At 33.6% G+C, this 20,659-nt stretch overlaps 1 protein-coding gene across 1 annotated transcript in view; it reads left to right on the top strand.

Moving 5' to 3' along the window:
• Positions 1 to 20,659, top strand: part of SNTG1 (syntrophin gamma 1) — a 312,845-nt gene that overhangs the window by 276,934 nt on the left and 15,252 nt on the right. Inside the window, exons 15-16 of the mRNA XM_066330927.1 lie at positions 8,118 to 8,270; positions 13,736 to 13,828. Of these exons, the coding sequence (XP_066187024.1) occupies positions 8,118 to 8,270; positions 13,736 to 13,828 (246 nt within the window). The remainder of the gene's footprint in view (positions 1 to 8,117; positions 8,271 to 13,735; positions 13,829 to 20,659) is intronic.

Raw genomic sequence — 20,659 nt, forward strand, 5'->3', positions numbered from 1 at the left:
AGGTTTCTCATTTTTTATTAACTTCCCCCCGCCTCCGCCTTTTTTTGACGTTTCTTATGCAATATTAATATAAACTGTCACCTTTTGGGTGAAAAATAAATGACTTGTGTTGGGCTGGGACTGCCAATCTCAGAGTCTGATCCTTCTTCCTGGGAGAAATAACAAGATAAACACACAGAGAAAAACAAAAAATAACAGATACAGAAAATAAATTTTTAAATGATTCTGCAACCTCCGTGTTTCAGAAATTGCTTTTTTGTTCCCTGTCTAGTTATGAGACTGACAGTGCTCTTGCAACATCCTTGAAACCAAAGCCAAATTAACTTTTAACATAAGGCAAAGGAAATGTTGAAAAAGAGCAGAAATGAGATGTGAAATATAATTAAGGAAGCTTGGGAAAGACAAGTATTTGTCTTAAATCCAAGATACTTGAGATTTATCAGCAGCTTGAGAAGTTTCCCTCCATTGACTTAATCTAATCAGAGCATTTCTAAAGATTGGAGTGATTCAGTATTGTATTAACTAATATAGTCTGACTCTCTAATTTTACAAGATTTTTGTGTAACATTTTTCTCTAATTTATCAAAATTCTTTTTTTTTTTTTTTTTTTTTTTGGTCACAGACTTCAATTATTTGAATTTTCCCTATCTTTATTTCTATATTACTTAAAATTTAACTAGAGTTGCTGCAGTTTTATGGCACAAAGAATTTGTGGCTCTAGGCATTCATGCAACAGTGATAATTTTGGATTTTTTATTGGAACTGTGTCCCAATCATTATATGAAATAAATTGTTCCTGTCTCAGGGACAACTATTCAAAACTTCATTTGGTGCATTCTCTTCTCAGTGGAGGTCTAAATGTTAATTACTCTCAACAGCCAGAGCCAGCAGTGAAAGCAGAAATATTAATTTCTTAAAAATAACTTTATCGTGTTGTTTTATTATAGGACTTTTTTTACCACAATCCGTTTTTTAGTTTTTTTTTTCTTAGCACTATTAGCAAGTACATGTAAAACTTTTTTTTTTACATACTTGGTCAAACAAATTTTCTGACGTACTGATATTCAACCAAAATGCTTTTCATTGTTCTACTCTAATGTACTCTCACCTTGACATAATTTATTGGCAAACTATTTGAGTAAGGAATTCTGTCCAAAAAAGAAAGGAAGCTAAATAAGTAGTATGCAGTCAAGTAGGTAATTCTTTTAATATAATAAATAATCAGTTTGGTGGGTAATTTTCCAAACTTTTATTCAATCAACTTTAGTGCTTTTCCTTTCAATGTTTGTGTCCTTCACAAGGAAAACCTTTAAAAGATCTTTTCCTGCCTTTAAAGCAAATATATTTAAAGTTCAGAAAAAAAACCAAACACAAAAACCGACTAAATGAGAATGAAAAGAAATTTTCTTCAATGTAGTTTCTTTTTCTACTTCTGCTGTTAAGTCAGGTGTTTCTTCTCTTATTGAAGAGGTGCATAGACACTTTAAGGAAACGTAGAGTAAGTATCCTATTCTCACTTACCATGGCCACTAGGATAACAATTCCTAACAGCTGGAAATATAGGGAAGGTTCTCTTCCTATACACCATGGGGATGCAGCATGTTCAGAACGAAATCTTCAAAATGGTAACAGTCAAATTTTGCCCAGAAAAACTAAGACTTTTAGTAGACCTTAACTTTTCTTCCCAAGGGCAGCAAAAGTGTTTCTATCTCTGAATCAGCCATTGCTGGTCCAAAAAAGAGAAGTCCAGAGCAGCCCAAAAAGCAAATTTGGGGTCTGATGCTTCTCTGTTTATTTTTTTCTTTTTAACTTGGACAAATCAGTTTAACTAATTTTTCTAATTTATTTTAGAGAACTGATTTAGCTGTTTTAACTATAATATAAAATGCAACAGTATCCTCAGGCAGACAACTAACATGAAAAAAAATCAGCTGCAGTGATTTAAATTTGACAAACTACTATCAAAAAGGGTCAGAATGAAAAAATAGGATCATTCTTTAACATTGCTATCCATTATCATTATATTTATTCTTATGGGATCTGTTCTTAAAACTTAATTTCCAGCAAATAATGTCTCAAAGTTTGTAGAGGTAAAAAACCTTAGTAACTCTCCATTTTTTGGTATCTGTTTGTAATTATGCTTGTCTCTGATTTCTCTGTAACAGAAAATAACCACTAATGCCTCTCCAGAAATTATTAGAATAATTTATTTCCTCAAAAGATAACTTGGTTTTGTGAACTTTTTGAAAATTTTCCTCATATGGCAAAAAAATAAAAAAAATTTCTCAGTAGAGTTCATTAAGAAATAGACACAATTATGGCACTGACTCAGAGGAAACCTGTTTTCAGACTCTTGCACTGGTTCAGATGAGGGTCTTCAAGACTGTCTTTTAATCATGCACAATAGGAAATCAGTTTTCCTATTCAGGAAAAATCAGAAAGTGGTTCAACCTTACTCCTAAACTGGAATGAAATACCGGGAATGAGCCTTTCTGTTTCTAGCCATCAGACTGATCTTTCTATTGGAAATTTAATTGAAAGTAAAATTTATCCTGAAATTATAAACAGTTTTTCCCTTGAGTAAACATACTTTTTGTAAAATCTGAACATCAAAATATATTCTGTCCAGTTTTAGTTTGGCTGCTATTCTGTGTTTACTTAAGTGTGTGTATTCATCTATATCTGCAATTTCACATTTCTTAACAATAAAATTCAGAAGGTTCCAAATAAGATGGGCTATGTACAAACACATGCCCACATGGACATTTTTCATTTATTACTGGAGTAATGAGGATATGTTGGAGAAGCTGGATCTTTTTTTTTTTTTTCACTCTGGAGTGAATCTTTTCCCTGCTGCCTGTAAATGCTATTAGAACCATCACCATAGCAACTAATGGTGATGCTCAAGCAAAGTGTTCCCAAAATTCCAGCTGAAGAAGTAGATCATTATATGCCCTTAGAAAGAAGGATTTATGTTTATGTAGCCATAATTGATGGGTGAAAGGAGACACAAACAGTAAAACAATCAGGGTACTGATGCCAGCAAGTGTAAAGGCATGATGTGATTTTTTTTTACACTTGCTTTGGAGGTATTGCATGAGAAAATGCTTTTTATCTTCAGAGAATTTAGATGCTAGGTTTAAACCTTGATTATGATAGAACAGATTTCTTTTGGCAGAACTGCCTAAACTAGTGAACAAAGAAAACAGGTTTTGTTCGTTTTCTCATTTATGTGTTTTGAAGAACTGTTATAATTAATACAAGAGACATGAATATGTATATAATTTTAACAGCTGAAATAGAATTTTTATGTAAGTCAAGGTCTATTTTGTCTATGTGAGATGGTTTTGAACATTTTACACGAATTGAGGTTCATGTCAAAAACTGCTCACCAGTGTCACTAACATTTACAGTTCCATGGCAAAATATTTATGCCATTCACTACATTACATGTAACTTCATAGGTAAATCAGACTTCCAGAAAGTTCTTGAGCACCTCCTGGGTAAAAATCATGCCATGAGCATGTAAGTGGCAATTTTTTTTTCTGCTTTTTTTTGCTTTCTGTTGCAGAGAGCTTTGTAGAGTAGAAGAGCTCAACTCTCACTGACCATCACAAGAGGTGAAGGCCTCATGCATCTTAGCAGATTTAAATAATAGCAAAAATATGAGTATTTAATGCACTCATCATAGTTAAAATGAAACAACACTAGTAATTGAAAAGAAGTATTGCTGCTGTTGGAAAGAGCAGTCTTTCAAAAGAGGAGAGATTACCCCTGCAGAAGAGAAGGCGAAGTCACCATTTAGTGATGAAGAAGCATTCTGCCTTGATTTGGAAAGACCTGCCTAATGAGCCATGCTTAGTTCCCATGGACAAATTTATTACTCTCACTTAATATGGATATCATTATTAATTAGGCAAGCAGGAGTCATACTGTCCTGTCAGCAGAGATACTGGATTGCCCTGAGGCTGGGCATAAGCCAGTGTCTTTCGTCACAGCCCATCCTTCAGCAGGACTACATTCCCTCTAGTGAGAATTAGCATACTGCTAAAAGTTTTGTGTGTGTTTCTCTTCAGCCATTTTTATTAATACACAACAATAGCATCACAACTAGTCATTATCAGTGTAAAAGAGTTCTTAAAAAATCAACATGAAATTGGCCTATTTCCATCATTAACTACTAAGTGAATATAATACTACAGGGCTATAGCAGAAGATTCTAAAATGGGTAGAATGGAATTTATATTTTAGTTGAAGTAGTGGTTTAGTAAAATTTAATTAATGAAGATTCCTGCTTCATCCAGACCTGGTTTTGAGACTCCTGACAAGATTTTTTTTAAAATTTCAGACTTTTGGACAATTCCCAGTTGGACTCCTTAAAAAAAAAAACAACAATTCTTTTAAATTCCTGCCTTTATAAAGACATTTGGCTATCTTTTAGCTTTCTCCAAATATTGTACATATTGTTTTGTCCAATTATCTATTGCACAAATTATTACATTCCATAAACTTAGAATACAGTTTTTTAATGCTTAAGAAGAGAGCAAAACTAAAGAAAGATCTTGCAGAAAAGCAGGAAAATTTGCAGAAGCAGTACTAAAGTACTAAAGCAGTACTTGCACATAACTATTTTTACAAGTAGGATGGAATACCATTAATTAGGAAAGGAATAGTTCATCTGTATGTTAGCAATTTTAGAAAAAGTAAAATGCATAATTTAAATGTGTTTGACTTAGACCTCTCTTATCATGAACCCAAGAATAGATGTTGATATCAAAATCACAAGTATACAGATTAGTGCTAATCACAATTTGAAATTATTTTTTGGTTAAATTATTATTTCTGGGGAAATATTGAATTTCATTTTCATTCTGAATAGGAACTTCACAGAATGTAAATTCCAATAATAAATGAGTCCATTATGTGTGTTGTTTGTCAGAATATAGTATAGTAGTTGAAATATTGTAAACTTTTTATATGCAAAATACTTCCTAGTACTGATTAAGTCTTTCCTAAATCAAAGCATGCTCTCATCTTCATATGTAAGCAGCAAAATCTTGGATAATTATTGTAGATCCCATTTAGCTCTCTTTTCATCATCTAGGTTTGATGTAATACTTAGTAAAATCTAGTTCAGTTATTACTAGAAATGTTGGTAATAAAATAAATAGGATTTTATGAAATCACTTCAAAGATTAAAAATCTCTCCAGAGATTTTTGCATTTTTCAAATGCTTTTTAACAGAAGTCAATCTCAGGAAAACTTTTAACTTTTTGTTTTTCACAGTTTGTGTAGTAAGTCTTCTCTTTTTCCTAGACAAAATATTCTTCTCAATAGGAGGCAAAAAAGGCCTGTTAGACTGGAGGAGTCTAAGAGTGTAATTTAAAAGCATCAAACCTTAGTTGTGCCGAGCTAAATAGACATGCATTCTGGAACTGAGCCATGCACTAAGCTCTCTTGCATTTGAAAACAGGGGTTATTACTTCGGTTATATTAAAGCAAATTATTTCTTTGATCTCACGTAGTTCTGTTTCAAAAAAGCTTTAAGAGTCTGCATTACCAATAATTACTTATTCTCTACTAACTGTTGTCAAGAATAGGTAAAGATGTGTTCAAAATATTTTTAGTTTCTTCTGTGGTTGTAGTGATGAAGAACTGCAATCTTCCCCAGGAAATACATGTACCTTACACATGGGTCCTGCCACACTCCATGGTGAATATGTCCTTTGGGTTGTGGGCCAACAGGCCCGTTCAATCAGGTTTAGCTCTGAAAGCACAGGGAGTTCAAGACACCATTTGAGATCTGTTAGACAAGAAGTGCTGTTATTCTAAAAGAAGTAGCTTTTCTGCCCTGGAGGAGTGAGGGCTTTCCAGTGCTTTTTCTCATTCAGAACTGAGATTGTTCTGCCTGGAAGAGAGAAGGTTTCAGGGTGAACCTATTGTGGCCTTTCAGCATCTAAGGGGATCCTTAAAGAAAGATGGAGAGCACGTAGAGACAAAATAAGGCAGAATGGCTTCAAACTGCAAGAGAGGAGGTTTAGATTAGATGTTGGGATGAAATTATTTATTGTGGGGGTAGTGAGGCACTGGAACAAGTTGCCCAGAGAAGTTACAGGTGTCCGATCTGTATTTGTTTGATGGAAATGTTCAAGGCCAGACTGGATGGGCTCTGAGTAATCTGATCAAGTAAAAGGTTTCACTTAAGGAGCTGGGTGATCTTTAAGGTCCCTTCCAACACAAGCCACTCTGGTGCTGTGTTTTGTTGCTACACACATCCACAAGGTTAAACATTTGTTGCAGCGCTTCTGTTCTTTGTGCTTTGAGGCTGTGTGTGCAATGGACCATAGATGTCATTAGCAACAACCTGGATATTATAACATCTATTTTTAATGCTGGTCACAATATACTGAGAAGAGAGTTGACACTTCAGTTTTAGAAGAAGGCCCGAATGAAAAGGAAAAAAAAAGAGAGGGGGAAAAGAGATACCACAAAAAAGAGACAAAACGTTTCTGATAGGACATAGACTATTATTTAGCTACATCTGACTATTTAGCTACACCTAACACATCCTTGTGAATATATGAAAGAAAATTCTGAAGATTCTTTGGTTTTTTGGAAGTGCTATCTTTTAAGATCAAACATGTTCATGCTGATTTTTTCATGCATGACTTAATACTCTAGAGCTTCTAAGCTTAGTACTTGATGGAAGTAAGGAAGGAGATTTTTCCACAATGACTGGTCATTTTAAAATCCTAGCAACTTATTTTTGCCATGGTGAATGCAAAGAGAGGGTATGATGCCTCTATAGCTGATTCTTCTAGAAATTGTAAAGCAAGCTTCAACCAGAAACATTATTGAATGCATGATGTACTGACTTTCTTAAACATATCTGTCAGTTTTACTAAATGAATGGAAAGGGGAAAGTAGTGCTTGCTCTCCCATTGCCTGCTTGTATACCTCAGAGTGATAGTTTCAGACAGGTTCCTGTTTTATATATTTTGTTCTCAATCAGCTTTAGGTTCGTGGTTCTCTGCCCCAGGGAGAGCTGACTTGAACAGTGTAAGCTGCTCTTCCAGCTTGTATCAGCTGGTTGTGCTCCCCTTGGTCTATTCAAGCTGTGTATGACCAGAAGGCAATACTGTCCCATGAGTCTCCTTTACTGAACTTAACTCTGCCCTTTGCTATGGGGTAGCTGTGTGGAAATTGCATGCAGGTGACTTTAACCCAAATATCCAATGTACTGTCAAAGACAGCTGGTGAGCTTGTGACTTGTGGCAATTTCTTTGATGTAGCAAAGACTAAATTAATTAAACCTGCTTCTGCAAGCCTATTTTTCACAAGAAGAAATTATATGCCAGAATTTTAGCGTAAAACATCCTTTATATTAAATAAATAAATTTAACAAAATAGTTGAAAAAATTTAAATGAATGGATTTCCTGATTAACTTGCTTATTCTTTGGTTTTGTACTGATTACAGATGTTAGCAATCATTAATTATTAAGTATTTATAACCTGATATCCATTGTATCACATTATGTTGAAAGTAAAGCCAAAAGTAATTTTCTCCTCCAGGACCAAAGCCAGCAACTTAACCATGGGGAGCCACTGTAGTCTCTACTGGCAGTATCCATTTTAAGACGGATTGTATGTTGTATTTTGTGTGCCTACAGAGATATAAACTTGTTTTCTCTAGTCTCTATAAAGAAAACAGAATGTATGGACTTTTCATACTTCTTAAAATAAATATATTTCTTTAACCAACCTTCCAGAGTGGGGTGTGTAAATCAAATAAGTCAGAGAAGCTGATATTTGTGTTCCTCATGTGAATAGAAAGTGGGAAACTTTAATAGAATGTGTCTAATCTAAAAGTGATTTGTTAAAATATTACTGCCTGAGATATGCTGTTCTGTACCATTCTGAATATATAGACATACTTTTAAAAATCATTGAAATGTCAATGTTTGGACCAAACCCCTGATTTTCAGTTCCTTGGTGACTGTGGTTACTCCTGTCATTTAAAATGCCATTTAAAAATGCTGGGTTTGAGGCATAAATGTTTGCAATTAAAAATATTAATTGATGTATGCCAGATTATATAACTTTAGGTTTTCATCAGGACAGTGATCTACTGGACCGTCGGAAACACTGCTTCAGTGTCCAGTCTGAATCTGGAGAAGATCTTTACTTTTCTGTGGAACTAGAGTCTGACCTAACACTATGGGAAAAAGCCTTCCAAACGGCAACTTTTTTAGAAGTTGAACGGATACAGGTAAGAGCAACTGCCTTGGTGATTATCTTTGGTACATTAACAAATTAGGCCCATATGAAATAATGATGTGATTTAAGAAATATTATGACCTTCTGCAGCTCTCAAGTTATTACACTTTTATGTAAGTAATTGCTTTTGCTGATCTCAAACACCTTGCAATCTAGCTTCAGAAGAGGCCACCTGAAATACTATCTTTGAGTTATTATGACAACGTGATACATATTTGTTAACTGAAGCTCATGGACAGACAAGGAAAAACAATCTATGGATCAGGGACAAAATCCAGCTGTTTAGATATTCTTACTGGCTTACATGCTACCTTATTTCTTACTGAATATCACAAGAGAACCTTGCAGAAATTAAGTTTTCCTTGTAATACCAGGAATGAGAGAATACTGAGTGAAGTATTTACTAGATACAAGCAAGAACAAAAATTGTACCTCAGATGCGGCACTCTTTTTTCACGTTTCTTGTGTATTTACTCTTATTGCCAAATGACAGTGCAAAGATGGACAACATTCAAATACAGATTATTTATATATGATTTTTTATAGCAAAAGTTCGTATCAGAGTGTTTAAAGATAACTTCTCCCATGACCAAAAAGTCATGACTTTTTGGCTCAGAAAAGAAGAATAAAACCACCCACCACCATTATAATTCACCTAATCCCAATTATAATATTGATTTTTTAATCATGAAGAATACATGGGGTTAGAACAGCTTTAGTTGATGTTGGCAGGAGTTATACACACCTACCCGAGCCCTATTAGCATATTAGCCTGTGCAAGTATTGGCTCACACATTTTCTGAGTCCTCCTGGGAAAGCAAGCACTGACATGTTTTTATTCAGACAAAGTGTTAGTTAGTTATATTTGAGCCCTTTTCTGACCTGCAAACCACCACATGCAAATGGACTGAATGGGTATATACTAATGAAGATCCAATTTGCAAAAACTACACTGCTGTCAGTTTTAATGCACAGTACCTTTGTTGCAAGAGGAGTCAAAGGAGGTTCATCTTTCCTCTTTTAAATTCATATATGCTGTTACCTTTTATAGAAACTATTCTTGTCTTTTAAGCTGTACTTGGATGCTGGAAAATCTAAGACTAGATTTTCCATGTAAAACTTGCAATAATACATATCCTCTGCCACTAAATATTTGAGAGTTTTTGTCTTTCTTAGATAATTTACTGCAACATACTTTACAGAAGTACTGCTGTGCCATCAGTAAGAGAATATATGGCATTTTTCTTGAATAACCTTGATCTTGGAAGCCACCTCATATTTGTTCTGCTTTCAGATTGATTCATACTGTAACATTCCTGGTTTAGATTTTTCTTTTGGGTTTTAGAGTTGTATTTATTCAAAATTGCCCTCATACTTATCCAAAAGAATTTGTTTTATGAAATTATAATATTTGTTTTATAATTTTAACCTCAAATTCATCTTAATCTTTTCACCTTTTTTTTGTCTCTTCTGATGTTTTATGTAGCAATTAAGAACTCAAAGTAATGATTTCCTGATTGATTGATTGATTGATTGATTATAGCAGATTTGTGAATGTGGACAAACAGGCAGGCTACTCATGATGGAATATTATCGTGGAACTCACACTTATTATTTCATCTTTTTTTCTTTATTTCCCACATCTTGATTTGGAAAAAAATATAGAATATTTTTATATAACTGGTTTTGGCCTCCTCATATTTCTTTCAACAATCCACTACTGCTTTCATCTACCAAACCACAGATGCAGATAAAATCTGGTGGTATAATTTTTTCCAGCAACTTCTTTCATTGCTCTGTGAGAAAAAAAAATGACAGGTTCAAAATTAAGGTATCAACTCTATATTTGTACTAAAATTATGGTTTATGCAATCATTTTGATATGAATATTCATACTGGAAGTGAATGCTAATCGAATGAGTTTGTTTTACAATAAAATAATATAATTTTGAAAATGTAACTTCTGTTTAAAACTACCATTTAAAATTATTCAACTTTGTTATGTCCTACTCCATAATCATGCAAACAGTAACTCTTCCTCAATGGCTATAACCTCCAGAAGAGGTTAATCAGAGGCCAATTCTTATCTAATTCCAAAGAATATATAAAAGATTTAAATATTTTTAAAATGCATTACTATAAATATATAATGAATTCTGTTTCAACCTAATTCATAGCTTCTGCCAGAGGTATATATAAACCAAAATGAAACAGTTGTTTTTTTCTTGGAAAAGAAATATATTAGAGGAGGCATAGTCAAATTGATAATAATTTTGCAATAACATGGTACAATGACACAGTGGTGTCATTTTGGTGTGTTCCAGTCACTCTTTAATTAGTTTCGTAATGTAGTAAGTGATGATAATCCATTTTCATAATTACCTATTTAAAAGAATTAGTTGAAATGAAAATCTTTTTTCCTTACTCTCTCACAGCATTGTTGCATGAAGAATCTGAGACTACTATAACTTGCATAATGATGTGCAGTTATATATATTACTATATATATATATATATAGTTTATATATATACTATATATAGTATATATATACTATATATTATATATATACTATATATAATATATATATTACTATATATATTATATATTAATTATATATTATATATAATAGATATATTATATATATTATATATATATTCCCTTTGTGTTCCTGCTACTTTAAGTTCTTTCAACCTCTTCCAACATGAACTTTTTTCTTGCTGTTCTTACATGTACTGTAGTTGTTTGTTCTCTAATGTAAGGATTGTTATGTAACCTGCTTTATGTTGCAGTGCTGTAACATATGTTTTCATGGAAGTTTAGTCCGAGTTTAAAAATCTGTATTAAGTCTTAGTTTTATAGTTCACTTTGTTTCAGCTTCACAGATGGCTTACATGGAGTTCACAATATATTGTTCCTTCCATAATTTAAATCATGTATGTTGAGGGAATAGTTTCTAAGGAACAATTTTCAGTTGTCTCCTTCAGCCTCTGCCTGACCCATTGAATTATTAATAAACCAAAGGTAACGTTCTGTATTCTGTGGTAGAACAGCAAATGACTGCTGAAGTGTGTTCTGCTTCTTATGGGAAGCGAATGCTTCAGTTCTGATAAGATTTTCATGAATTCTTGTGAGAAATCAGCAACCAAAGCCAAACATCTACAGTATATATTATTCATAGCCACTTTTAAAGTTCTCAAATGATAAATATATAAGAAACTTCAAATTATCATGTATCTTGATAACGATTTTTTCCTTTCTGTTTTCTCCAAATATCTGAATTAAAAGACAACCTAAAGAAAGTAAAGATGAGAAAAGTCTTACAGGAGTTAACTAGTGTCTGGAAATTCACATCCCTACTCTGAGCTGTTACCAGAATCATGTGCAAGTGGATAGAACCTGCAAAAACCAAGGGACATTCTTCCCCAAGGAAACTAAATTCTCACTGCCCAAAGATCTTTTTGCTATTTTCACTTCTTTTCTTCTCTAGATTGTTTTAAACATCACAGTCTGAGGGCGTAGAATGGTCTTCTATATTTAAGTAAAGAAGAACTAAATAATCAACTGCTACTAGTGATCTCAGGTTTCTTCCTGTAGATAACTATACCAAGCTGAACTAGATGATATTTCTCCACAAACTGTGCACTGCCTTTTGTAGAAATACCCTTCAGTATTGGAAGCAGGTTGCTTTTTCAGTGCAGCCTTGAACCAAGGCTGGTATGTCCTGTTTCTCATGAATCTAAAGTTCCCAGTGAGGCTAATTAACCAGGCACAGTGCTGGACTGAGGCAGAGGGAGCTGTGCCTGCTCAGGATGGTGCTGTAGTGCACACTGGAGGTTGGCCCCTGGTGTTGGGGTGGGAGGTTAGATAACTTTAGAGGACAGTATGTATTTCTAATCTGAGACACGTTCTCATTGCCAAATTTAATTTCCAGTAAAGACTCTAAGTCTGTTCCAGATCTTGAACATTAACGAATAAAAATGCAGTTGGTATCTTGTAAGGTGTTTGCAAGATAATTCCACAAAACTGTACATTTTTTGCTTTGCATGCAGAACTTGAAAATTTTTGCATATGACTTAATGAACTGTAACTGTGAAATATAGGACTTTACACTTTTTTCTTCTGCTAACGAGATAGTACCAAAGGCAATATCCTTTTCTTTTTCAACAGTGATTTACCATCAAACTTTACATAACAACCTTCTTGTATAAATTCATAACAGCCTTCTTGTGTAGCTGATCGAAGAATAAAAGGAAAAATCCACTTTTATTTATTAATAAAAACACTAAGTATAAACTTTTCAATTTTCTTTCATTCTATTTTCTATTTAGACATTGTTAATGCACCTTCAAGCTTCTTGTGTTCTGAGGATGACCATCTAGAATCCAAAGAGCCCACCCAAAGAATACATAAATAAAGACCTGTGATTTATCCTTGATAATCAAAATGCCAAAAATAATCATATTCTTTTGTAATTCATAACCCACATTGTTCCAATGTTTGCAATTTATATTTTGATTTTGCTGACACATTATAGATTGTGGAAGTCTTTGTTCTCATTTCATAATTTTAGCGGCTACAGCAATATTTGAAGAGTATAGCTGCATTTCATTTAACCTGAAGGGTAAAATATCTATAAAATAAGAATGATTTCTTTAAAGAACTTGCATCTGATTTGGAAAAGTTTTAATTTTTCTTTACATAGTTTGTGAGAAAAAGGCAAGTCTGTCATTTTGTAGCTGAAGTCAGCCTTCAAGCACAGCAGTAGTTTTGATGCTGAAAATTACATTTATAAATGTCTCACAGCGTGTATTAAAATGTGATGTTATGGAAATAAATAGAGGCATATATTTGAAACTGTAGACTGATAAAGTCTTTCAGAATTCCAAGGTTTCTCATATAAACCTTTGAGATATATTGGTCTATCTGAAGAAAAAAAAAAAAAAAGATATTTCAGATAATTCCTTTAGCTGCTAAATGTTATGAAATACTGTCTTTTTCCCTGAGATTTAGGACAACAGAAAACTACAAGAAACAGTGTACCAAAGAGATTCTATACATATGCTTTTCTTTTTTTCTCTTGAAAAGATAAAAGGAATATATTAATCTTAAAAGTTGTTGCTGGGTATGAAAAGCAAATAGGGATGCTTGAAAATAATACAGTTTTCCTTTTAGAAAATTTTATTAGTAAGCCACTGAGGCAATTCTTAGCGTCTTTCATTTTTTTTCCCTAAAGGAAGTGATGCTTGTTTTCATATGACTTAGACAATTTCATTACTGACAGAGACCCTTTTATTTGAAATACACTGACAAAAATATTGACATATTTACAGAAATAGTGACTTATTTCTGACAATAATTTTGGGATATATAAACACTGAAATAAAGACTCAGAAAGAGTGGGCCTAGAAAAAAATTTTCTTCTGTGGTAACTATCTTCTCTGGTTTTTCTTTTCCAGTGCAAGACGTATGCCTGTGTTTTAGAGAGTCATCTTATGGGACTTACCATCGACTTTAGCATGGGCTTTGTCTGTTTTGATGCAGCCACAAAGGTAAAGTTCTAATAATTTTTTTCCCTTCACACTGTTATTATTCCTCGTTATTTCTAATATTTGGATATAAGTAGTACATCCTCAAAATGTCCTTCTCTGTAGAAAGAGGTCATTTCTTCTCAAATCTCTCATGCTTTAGTCTAAATTTGAGACTGATTTCTAAGTATGTGAGTGGTAGTATTCTGTTGTGTCCTTGTTATTGAGAAGTCAATACTGATACCAATCTGAAACAAGCATCAGGTCTTTATTCTTTAATTTCACATGAAAGCCCACACTGATTCAGCTTGATAGTTTGTTTTGCTGGTGTGTCCTTGATTTTGAAAAAAGATAATTTTCTTGTTTTCAGTCTTATCTATGAGCTTGAAAATAATCTTCCATTCTCTTCTCTTGTTTAATGGGAAAGAGTGTGTACTATTACAGCAATTCCACAATTCTCAGCTTGTATTTTAGCTATTATTGTTCAGATGTCTGTAAAAAGATAAATCAACCATAGTCCATATGTCTCACCCATCAGCTTTAACTCTCAGCTTTAAAAAGCTCAGTACAACTGATGAAAGAGTTTGCTTTATCAAGCAAATAGTATGGAATCAATTTCCATATTATATTATCACCCATCCAAGTCTCAGTAAAATCATTGAGACCATGAGTATGTTATATGTCGACATTTCCACTGATTGCTGGCAGGTCCTAAAATGTGCTCAGGCTTTATTGCTATTAGTCGACGCTGCTGTTAATGGTAGGATCTTTCTTCCAAGTTCCACTTCTCTTCCATACCTATTTTCCTTTGAGACACTGCAACATTGCCACCACCAATTGCAGAAAATATCCCCTAGATGCCAGAATTTGTTCCTATGCTCTATCTTAAGTCAACTCTTCCAACCTCATTACTCCACTAACCCAAACCCTTTTATTCTTCTCAGTCCATTGTGTTTGTTTGCACAAAGAGATGAATTTTAAATTCAGACACTTCCGTAACCTTGTTTCTTTTTGTTAAGCAAATAGCCTTGTATAATTCATCAATGAAATGTGACTATCAGTTTAGAAGATACTACAGAAAAAATCAGTACAACAACATTAAAATGCAGTAGCTTAGTAAAAAACAATGCAGTTTTCCCCCATGCCCCAAATTTATATATATATATTAAAGTATAGTAAAAAAAAAATTTTGTATCTCTAACCTAAATGTACTCTTTCAGTTTGAACCCATTATTTCTTGTATCATATGTATTGTATTGTATGTTAGAATAAAGCAGTACACCATGAATTTGAAAAAATGACATTGTTTTGTTAGGTAACCAGGTATTAGGCAGTGTGAGATAAGGATGGCAATTGCATTAGAAAAGAAAATAAACAATACAATAGAAAGCAACATAATCTGTTGCCAAGTGACTGCTACAATTTAAATTGTCAAACAAGCCATAAGGTGAAACGTTGGAAATCTAAGTGTGTCAACCACATTTTAGTGGGTGCTCAAATAGGAAAAGCATTAACTAGTCTCCATCCTTTTATGGAAAGATGAAATTTGTGATGCTCTTAGCCAAAAATTTATTGAGATATCTTTTTCATAATGATGACAAGTGTAAATTGTGTCTATGCTGGCAATGTTCTTCAACAATATTGCTAATCTCATATATATTGAAATGCAAACTAGACCTGTATAGTCACTTAAGCTAAAAATGTTATTTTCTACCTTATGACGTTCATATGAAGCAAAATCTGTTTTCAAAACAAAAAAAAGAAGTGAAAAAAACAATGAAAAATTGAAACTATTTTTCAGGACAAGGAAAACATGGTTAAATTTTTAATTAAATCATTCATTTCTTAGTAATATTTACATATGCAGTGTGAATTAAGACTATACAAAAGTACTAGCAAGTGTCCTATGAATTAACAGACTCAGTATTAAAGACAAAAACATTATTTAAAATGCCGTATCATTCATGAAAATGATATTTGTGTATAATTCTTCATAAGTTCTAGGATTTTTTACAATTAGTATTTGAAAAATCAGTACAAACTATTATCTCTTCACTTCCAATGACAGGCTATCCACAGCTCCTTGGAGCACTGTCTCACCTCTCTGAACTCTACCTTCTTTTACTTTAAAAACATTGTCCCTTGTCCTATCACTGTTGGCCTTGCTAGAAACTCTTTCTCCATTTTACTGTAAGCCTCCTTTAAGTATTGAAAAGCAAAAATAAGCTCTCCCTGGAGCCTTCTCTTCCAGGTTCAACAGCCCCAACTCTTTCAGCCTGCCTTCATGAAATAGGTGCTCCTGCTCTACATATTATCTTCTTTTATTTTGCTGCTGCTCATACCAAATTCAGCCACTCTTTTTTGGGTAAAGATTAACTTAAAACCATATTTCAAAGATTTCAGAGTTCAATGTCAGACTGACCTGTTCATTTCTCTCAGAATAACACAGAGAATAACCATGCAGATGCAAGATATTTAATGAATTCATAGAAGGTCTTGGACAAGTACCTGGAGAAGAAATCTGATTAATATCATTAAATGTTTTTTTATTCTTATTTAGTTTTACATTTTCATGTTTCCCAGAATGCAAACACCTTTAAAAACAAAGTCTTTTTGGAAAAAAAGTAGTTTCTGAGAACTCCGGTCTTAAATTTTGTTGCAGTGGTATCTTCAGTGAATCTCCAGGCAATGTCAATCTTATACTTAATACTGTGCTGATGGTATTTTAAGTTTTCTTTCTTAATTACTAATGAATTGACTGTGAATTGCCTTTATAAGTGCATAATTGCTAATAAACTGAAATGAAGGAAGCCAAATTCTTTAACTCATGATTTTAACAGTTATTCAGTTATTCAAATGTTCCAAGAAATGCAGCAATATTTAAATTCTTTCCTTCTCTCACATTTTAAGTAAGTCAATAGATTTTGACATGCCTGACAAATTGCAGTCAAAATTTTACAGATGTTCTAAACCCCAAACTCACTTCCAGTGTTCATGAACAAGTGTATGGGGGTAAATGGCTCTCATTATGTTTATGATTTCCAGACAAAAGCCTTACAGCCCCCCTATGTAGGCTTGTTTCCTTGTTTGCTGTCATTTAATCCTCGAATAATACTTAACTATGTAAATTGAAATTAGTGGTTAAAACCTGTCATTTGTGCTAAATGTATTTCAAGTCAAACATCCTAATTAGATAAAAAAGCATTGTTTCTGTGTCTGCACAGACCTGTGATAAATACGAGTACACAAAGTATTAAACTGAGTTACTCAAAAAAAATCTGCACTGTGATGTGATTATAACAGCACTGTCATAAATTACAGCTGTTTCTGCTGCATATTCTCTGCTTTCATTTTCTGACTGACAACTCATAGAGTCAACAGTAGTTTGTCATTTAGAGTATTTTGCTATGATGCTTCATAACAAGCCGTTGTAATTTTCTGGAAGGAGACTGAGCAGTTTTTAAGACTACCTGGTTAAATCAGATTATGCCAATATTTCAGAAAATTAGTTCTCAGTTCAGATAAGTAGCTTGTAAACTACCAAATAGAATTTTGGACATGAAGTAATTTTTCTCCTTACACCTTAAAAAATAGTGACAAGTGTATTTGTGCCCTTGTTCTTCTGTAGTACTTTTCAGAGCCAAAGCTCCAGTGCAAGATGTCATCTTTCATTAGGAATTTTATTTAAAGCAACCATGACACATAGCCCAAGACAACATTGGCACACATTTGATTATGATTATTTTTATGAAATGGTCCTTCATTTGTGGTAGTTATAAACCTGGAGTCAAAAAGCCACCAGCCTCCTGTGTTGGCATGCACATAAATGTAATTCTAATCAATAGGGTGTTTCCCTAAATCTCTTCCACTGGGGACTTCTTCAAAAAATGTCCACCACCTTTAACCAATTTTATTTTATTTGAAATACAGGATTTTAAATAAAATCCCCTTACTGAGCTTCCCTCTTTTTTTCTTGCTGGCATTCTATGAAAAGTGAATTTAACTAATCCTTGTGAAGACCATTTAATATTTTATTTTCTTTTCCAGATTCTTAGTTACTTAGTTGCTTAGTTACTCCTTGCACTACAAGGTGTCTTAGTATACACCATCTACTCCAGACATAATTTTTCACTAGAGATATTCCATATGCTAAATGTTTGTTTATTTGGTTTCAAAATATGAAAATTCTAAAAAGATTCAAAAAGTTCTGTGTCAGTTCTTAGAAACTATATACCAAATTTTATCCTAGGCCATTTTTCCAATGTTAACTAGGGAAAACATTTTTCTCATTTAACCCAACTACAAATTGGGTTAAATGAGAAACAACCCAACTGCCCAACTACATCCCAGCATTCATGTCCTAAATTTGTCTAACATTAGCTAGTATATAGACATGAGTGTTTTAGTGAACAAATGTAGCTCTTTTATGGGCAATTTCTGTTAGGTAAGGACATACATAAGCATTATGATGAACATTTATAAATAAGATTTGCAGCCACAATAGCCACCTTAAGAATTAACTATGGAGACATATAGATTACACAGAACAGTAAGACATGTACAGAAGTTAATCTAACCACTATCCTGAAAGTGATCCAATATATAAAACTACTTTCTCAAGTGCCATTCAAAAACTGATTCTTAATGTACTTCCATAAAAAATGTGTGGCTGGATATACGTGGAAATATGTATATTATATATATTTCGGGTTTAATGACATATTCATTAAATTTGTTTTCTATAAAATGCATCTTTGCATCGTCAATTCCATTAATAATCTATGTATGTGTTTGTGTGAATATACATTGCCATGTACCTACCTGAGCAAAGTGGTGTCTGTACTCCATCATATTTACTGCTCATTAAAACAGCAGTCAAAAATATATATTTGTCACAAGAGAAAAAAAATTATCCCTTGTAGGACTGAAAATAAATTAAGGTGCTGCTGAATTATATGGTGGTACTAGAACAAAGTAGGAAAAGGCTCCATAATGGCCCACAAGGTGCCTATCAAGAAACATCAGTGTACCTGTCCTGTGTTCTCATGCAGACACCCTGAGCGTTTCACCGAAGAAAGAGAATACACCATGAGCAATAAATAGCATTGAAATATCTTTAATTTGGTTTTCATACCAAAAGGCTACTAAATCACACAGATCAGTATTTCTCTTAATTTCTTTAGGAACAAGCTTCCATGTTTTCTAGGGATACAAACTCCCATGTTTTCTTGTATGTGTCTTCATGCAACTAATACATATACAGCATATTGAAATAAAACAGCATATAAAAACTTCCTTGATATTCAAATTTCAGTAGTAGGAAAGGCAGAAAGAAACCAGGCTCAGTGGAAGATGGAGATTTAATGATGTAACTTGCGCAAAAATATTTATTCCATGCTTCAAAGCCGAAACAGTGAACAAATAGCTACTATAACTTTAATATAAGACATTAAGCATGTTTTATGTTCTGTGGCTAGGAACAAATATTGGTAAGTTGTCCATCAGTAGCAAGCAAATACACTGTAGTCTTTTAGCATTCTATGTAATTTCAGTAATGGACAAGAACAGTTATTTTATAAGGGCCGACTTTCATGCCTTTTTCCTTTGTCTCATTTTTGTTCTTTATCCTCTGTGTCCTCCCTTGTCTTTCCCTTTACAGTTATAAAGCTGCAGCAGCTGACAAAGGAAATTGCCTTGGACCATAATTCTTTTGTAGTAAGACAGTCTCCAGAGATCAGTAACACAGTAGAACTGAACATGAACAAGATCTTAATCCTACTCAGTTGCCTACCGCTGCTATAACTCTGGACAAAGTGTCACTTGGCAAGAATGAAATCTTTCTCAATTAGCTATGAGACAAACAGACAAATTAAGGTGTATCCCAGGTGCCTGAAGACTCAATTACTTTTATTCTCAAAAACAAAGACCTAGAGGGCTTCTGCTCTTGATTTAGTTTGACTGTAAGGAATACCATGTATTTTAGTCAGATGACAAACAGCATTAGCTTGAAAGGTGCCCATTAAAGTTTGGCATAATTCTGTTACATATATCACCTATTAAAAAATGCCTTAAAAATGTAAAAGGAAGAATAAGCCAATCAGTCAGAGAATCAAGAAAAAAGGAGGCAGTGTTGGAAAAGCACAGCTATAGATTTTTGAAGGTGTGATGGAAAAGACAACAAAGGGATTTGATGAAACTAGGACTTGAAAAGTGACCTCTGACATTCTTTCCTTAATAAAAACGGTTTCTTTGTTTACTCCACCATTTACAGGTGGTCTGGGATGTGGCTGTCTAATCATTATAAAACACTGACAGAATTTTTTTTTTTTTATCCAAGCATCCTAGTGAAGCCAAACTTCTTTTGCTATTACGTAATAAAACCTGTATGATTCATGTCAGTGGAATGACATTATGCTTATGATTTCTATAGATCATGTATGTAGACAAGATGTATTTCATAAAACCATAGGATATCCTGAGTTGGAAGGGACACGTAAGAATCATCAAAGTCCAGCTGCTGGTCCTGCATGGTACAGTCCCAAGATCACACTCTATGCCTGAGAGCACTCTACAACTTGAGCTCTATCAGACTTGGTACTGTGACCACTTGACTGGGGAGCCTGTTCCAGTGCACAACCACCCTCTGGGTGAATAATCTTTTTTTAATATCCACCCTGACCTCCCCTGTCACAACTTCAGGCCATTCCCTTGGGTCCTGTCACTGGTCACCACAGAGAAGAAACCAGTGTCTGCCCCACCACTTTCCCTCACAAGGAAGATGTAGACTGTGATGAGGTCTTCCCTTAGTTTCTTCTCCAAGTGACTTCAGCTGCACCTCATGTGGCTTCACTGGCA

The sequence above is a fragment of the Sylvia atricapilla genome, chromosome 1, assembly GCF_009819655.1.
Source record: "Sylvia atricapilla isolate bSylAtr1 chromosome 1, bSylAtr1.pri, whole genome shotgun sequence".
Taxonomy (NCBI): domain Eukaryota; kingdom Metazoa; phylum Chordata; class Aves; order Passeriformes; family Sylviidae; genus Sylvia; species Sylvia atricapilla.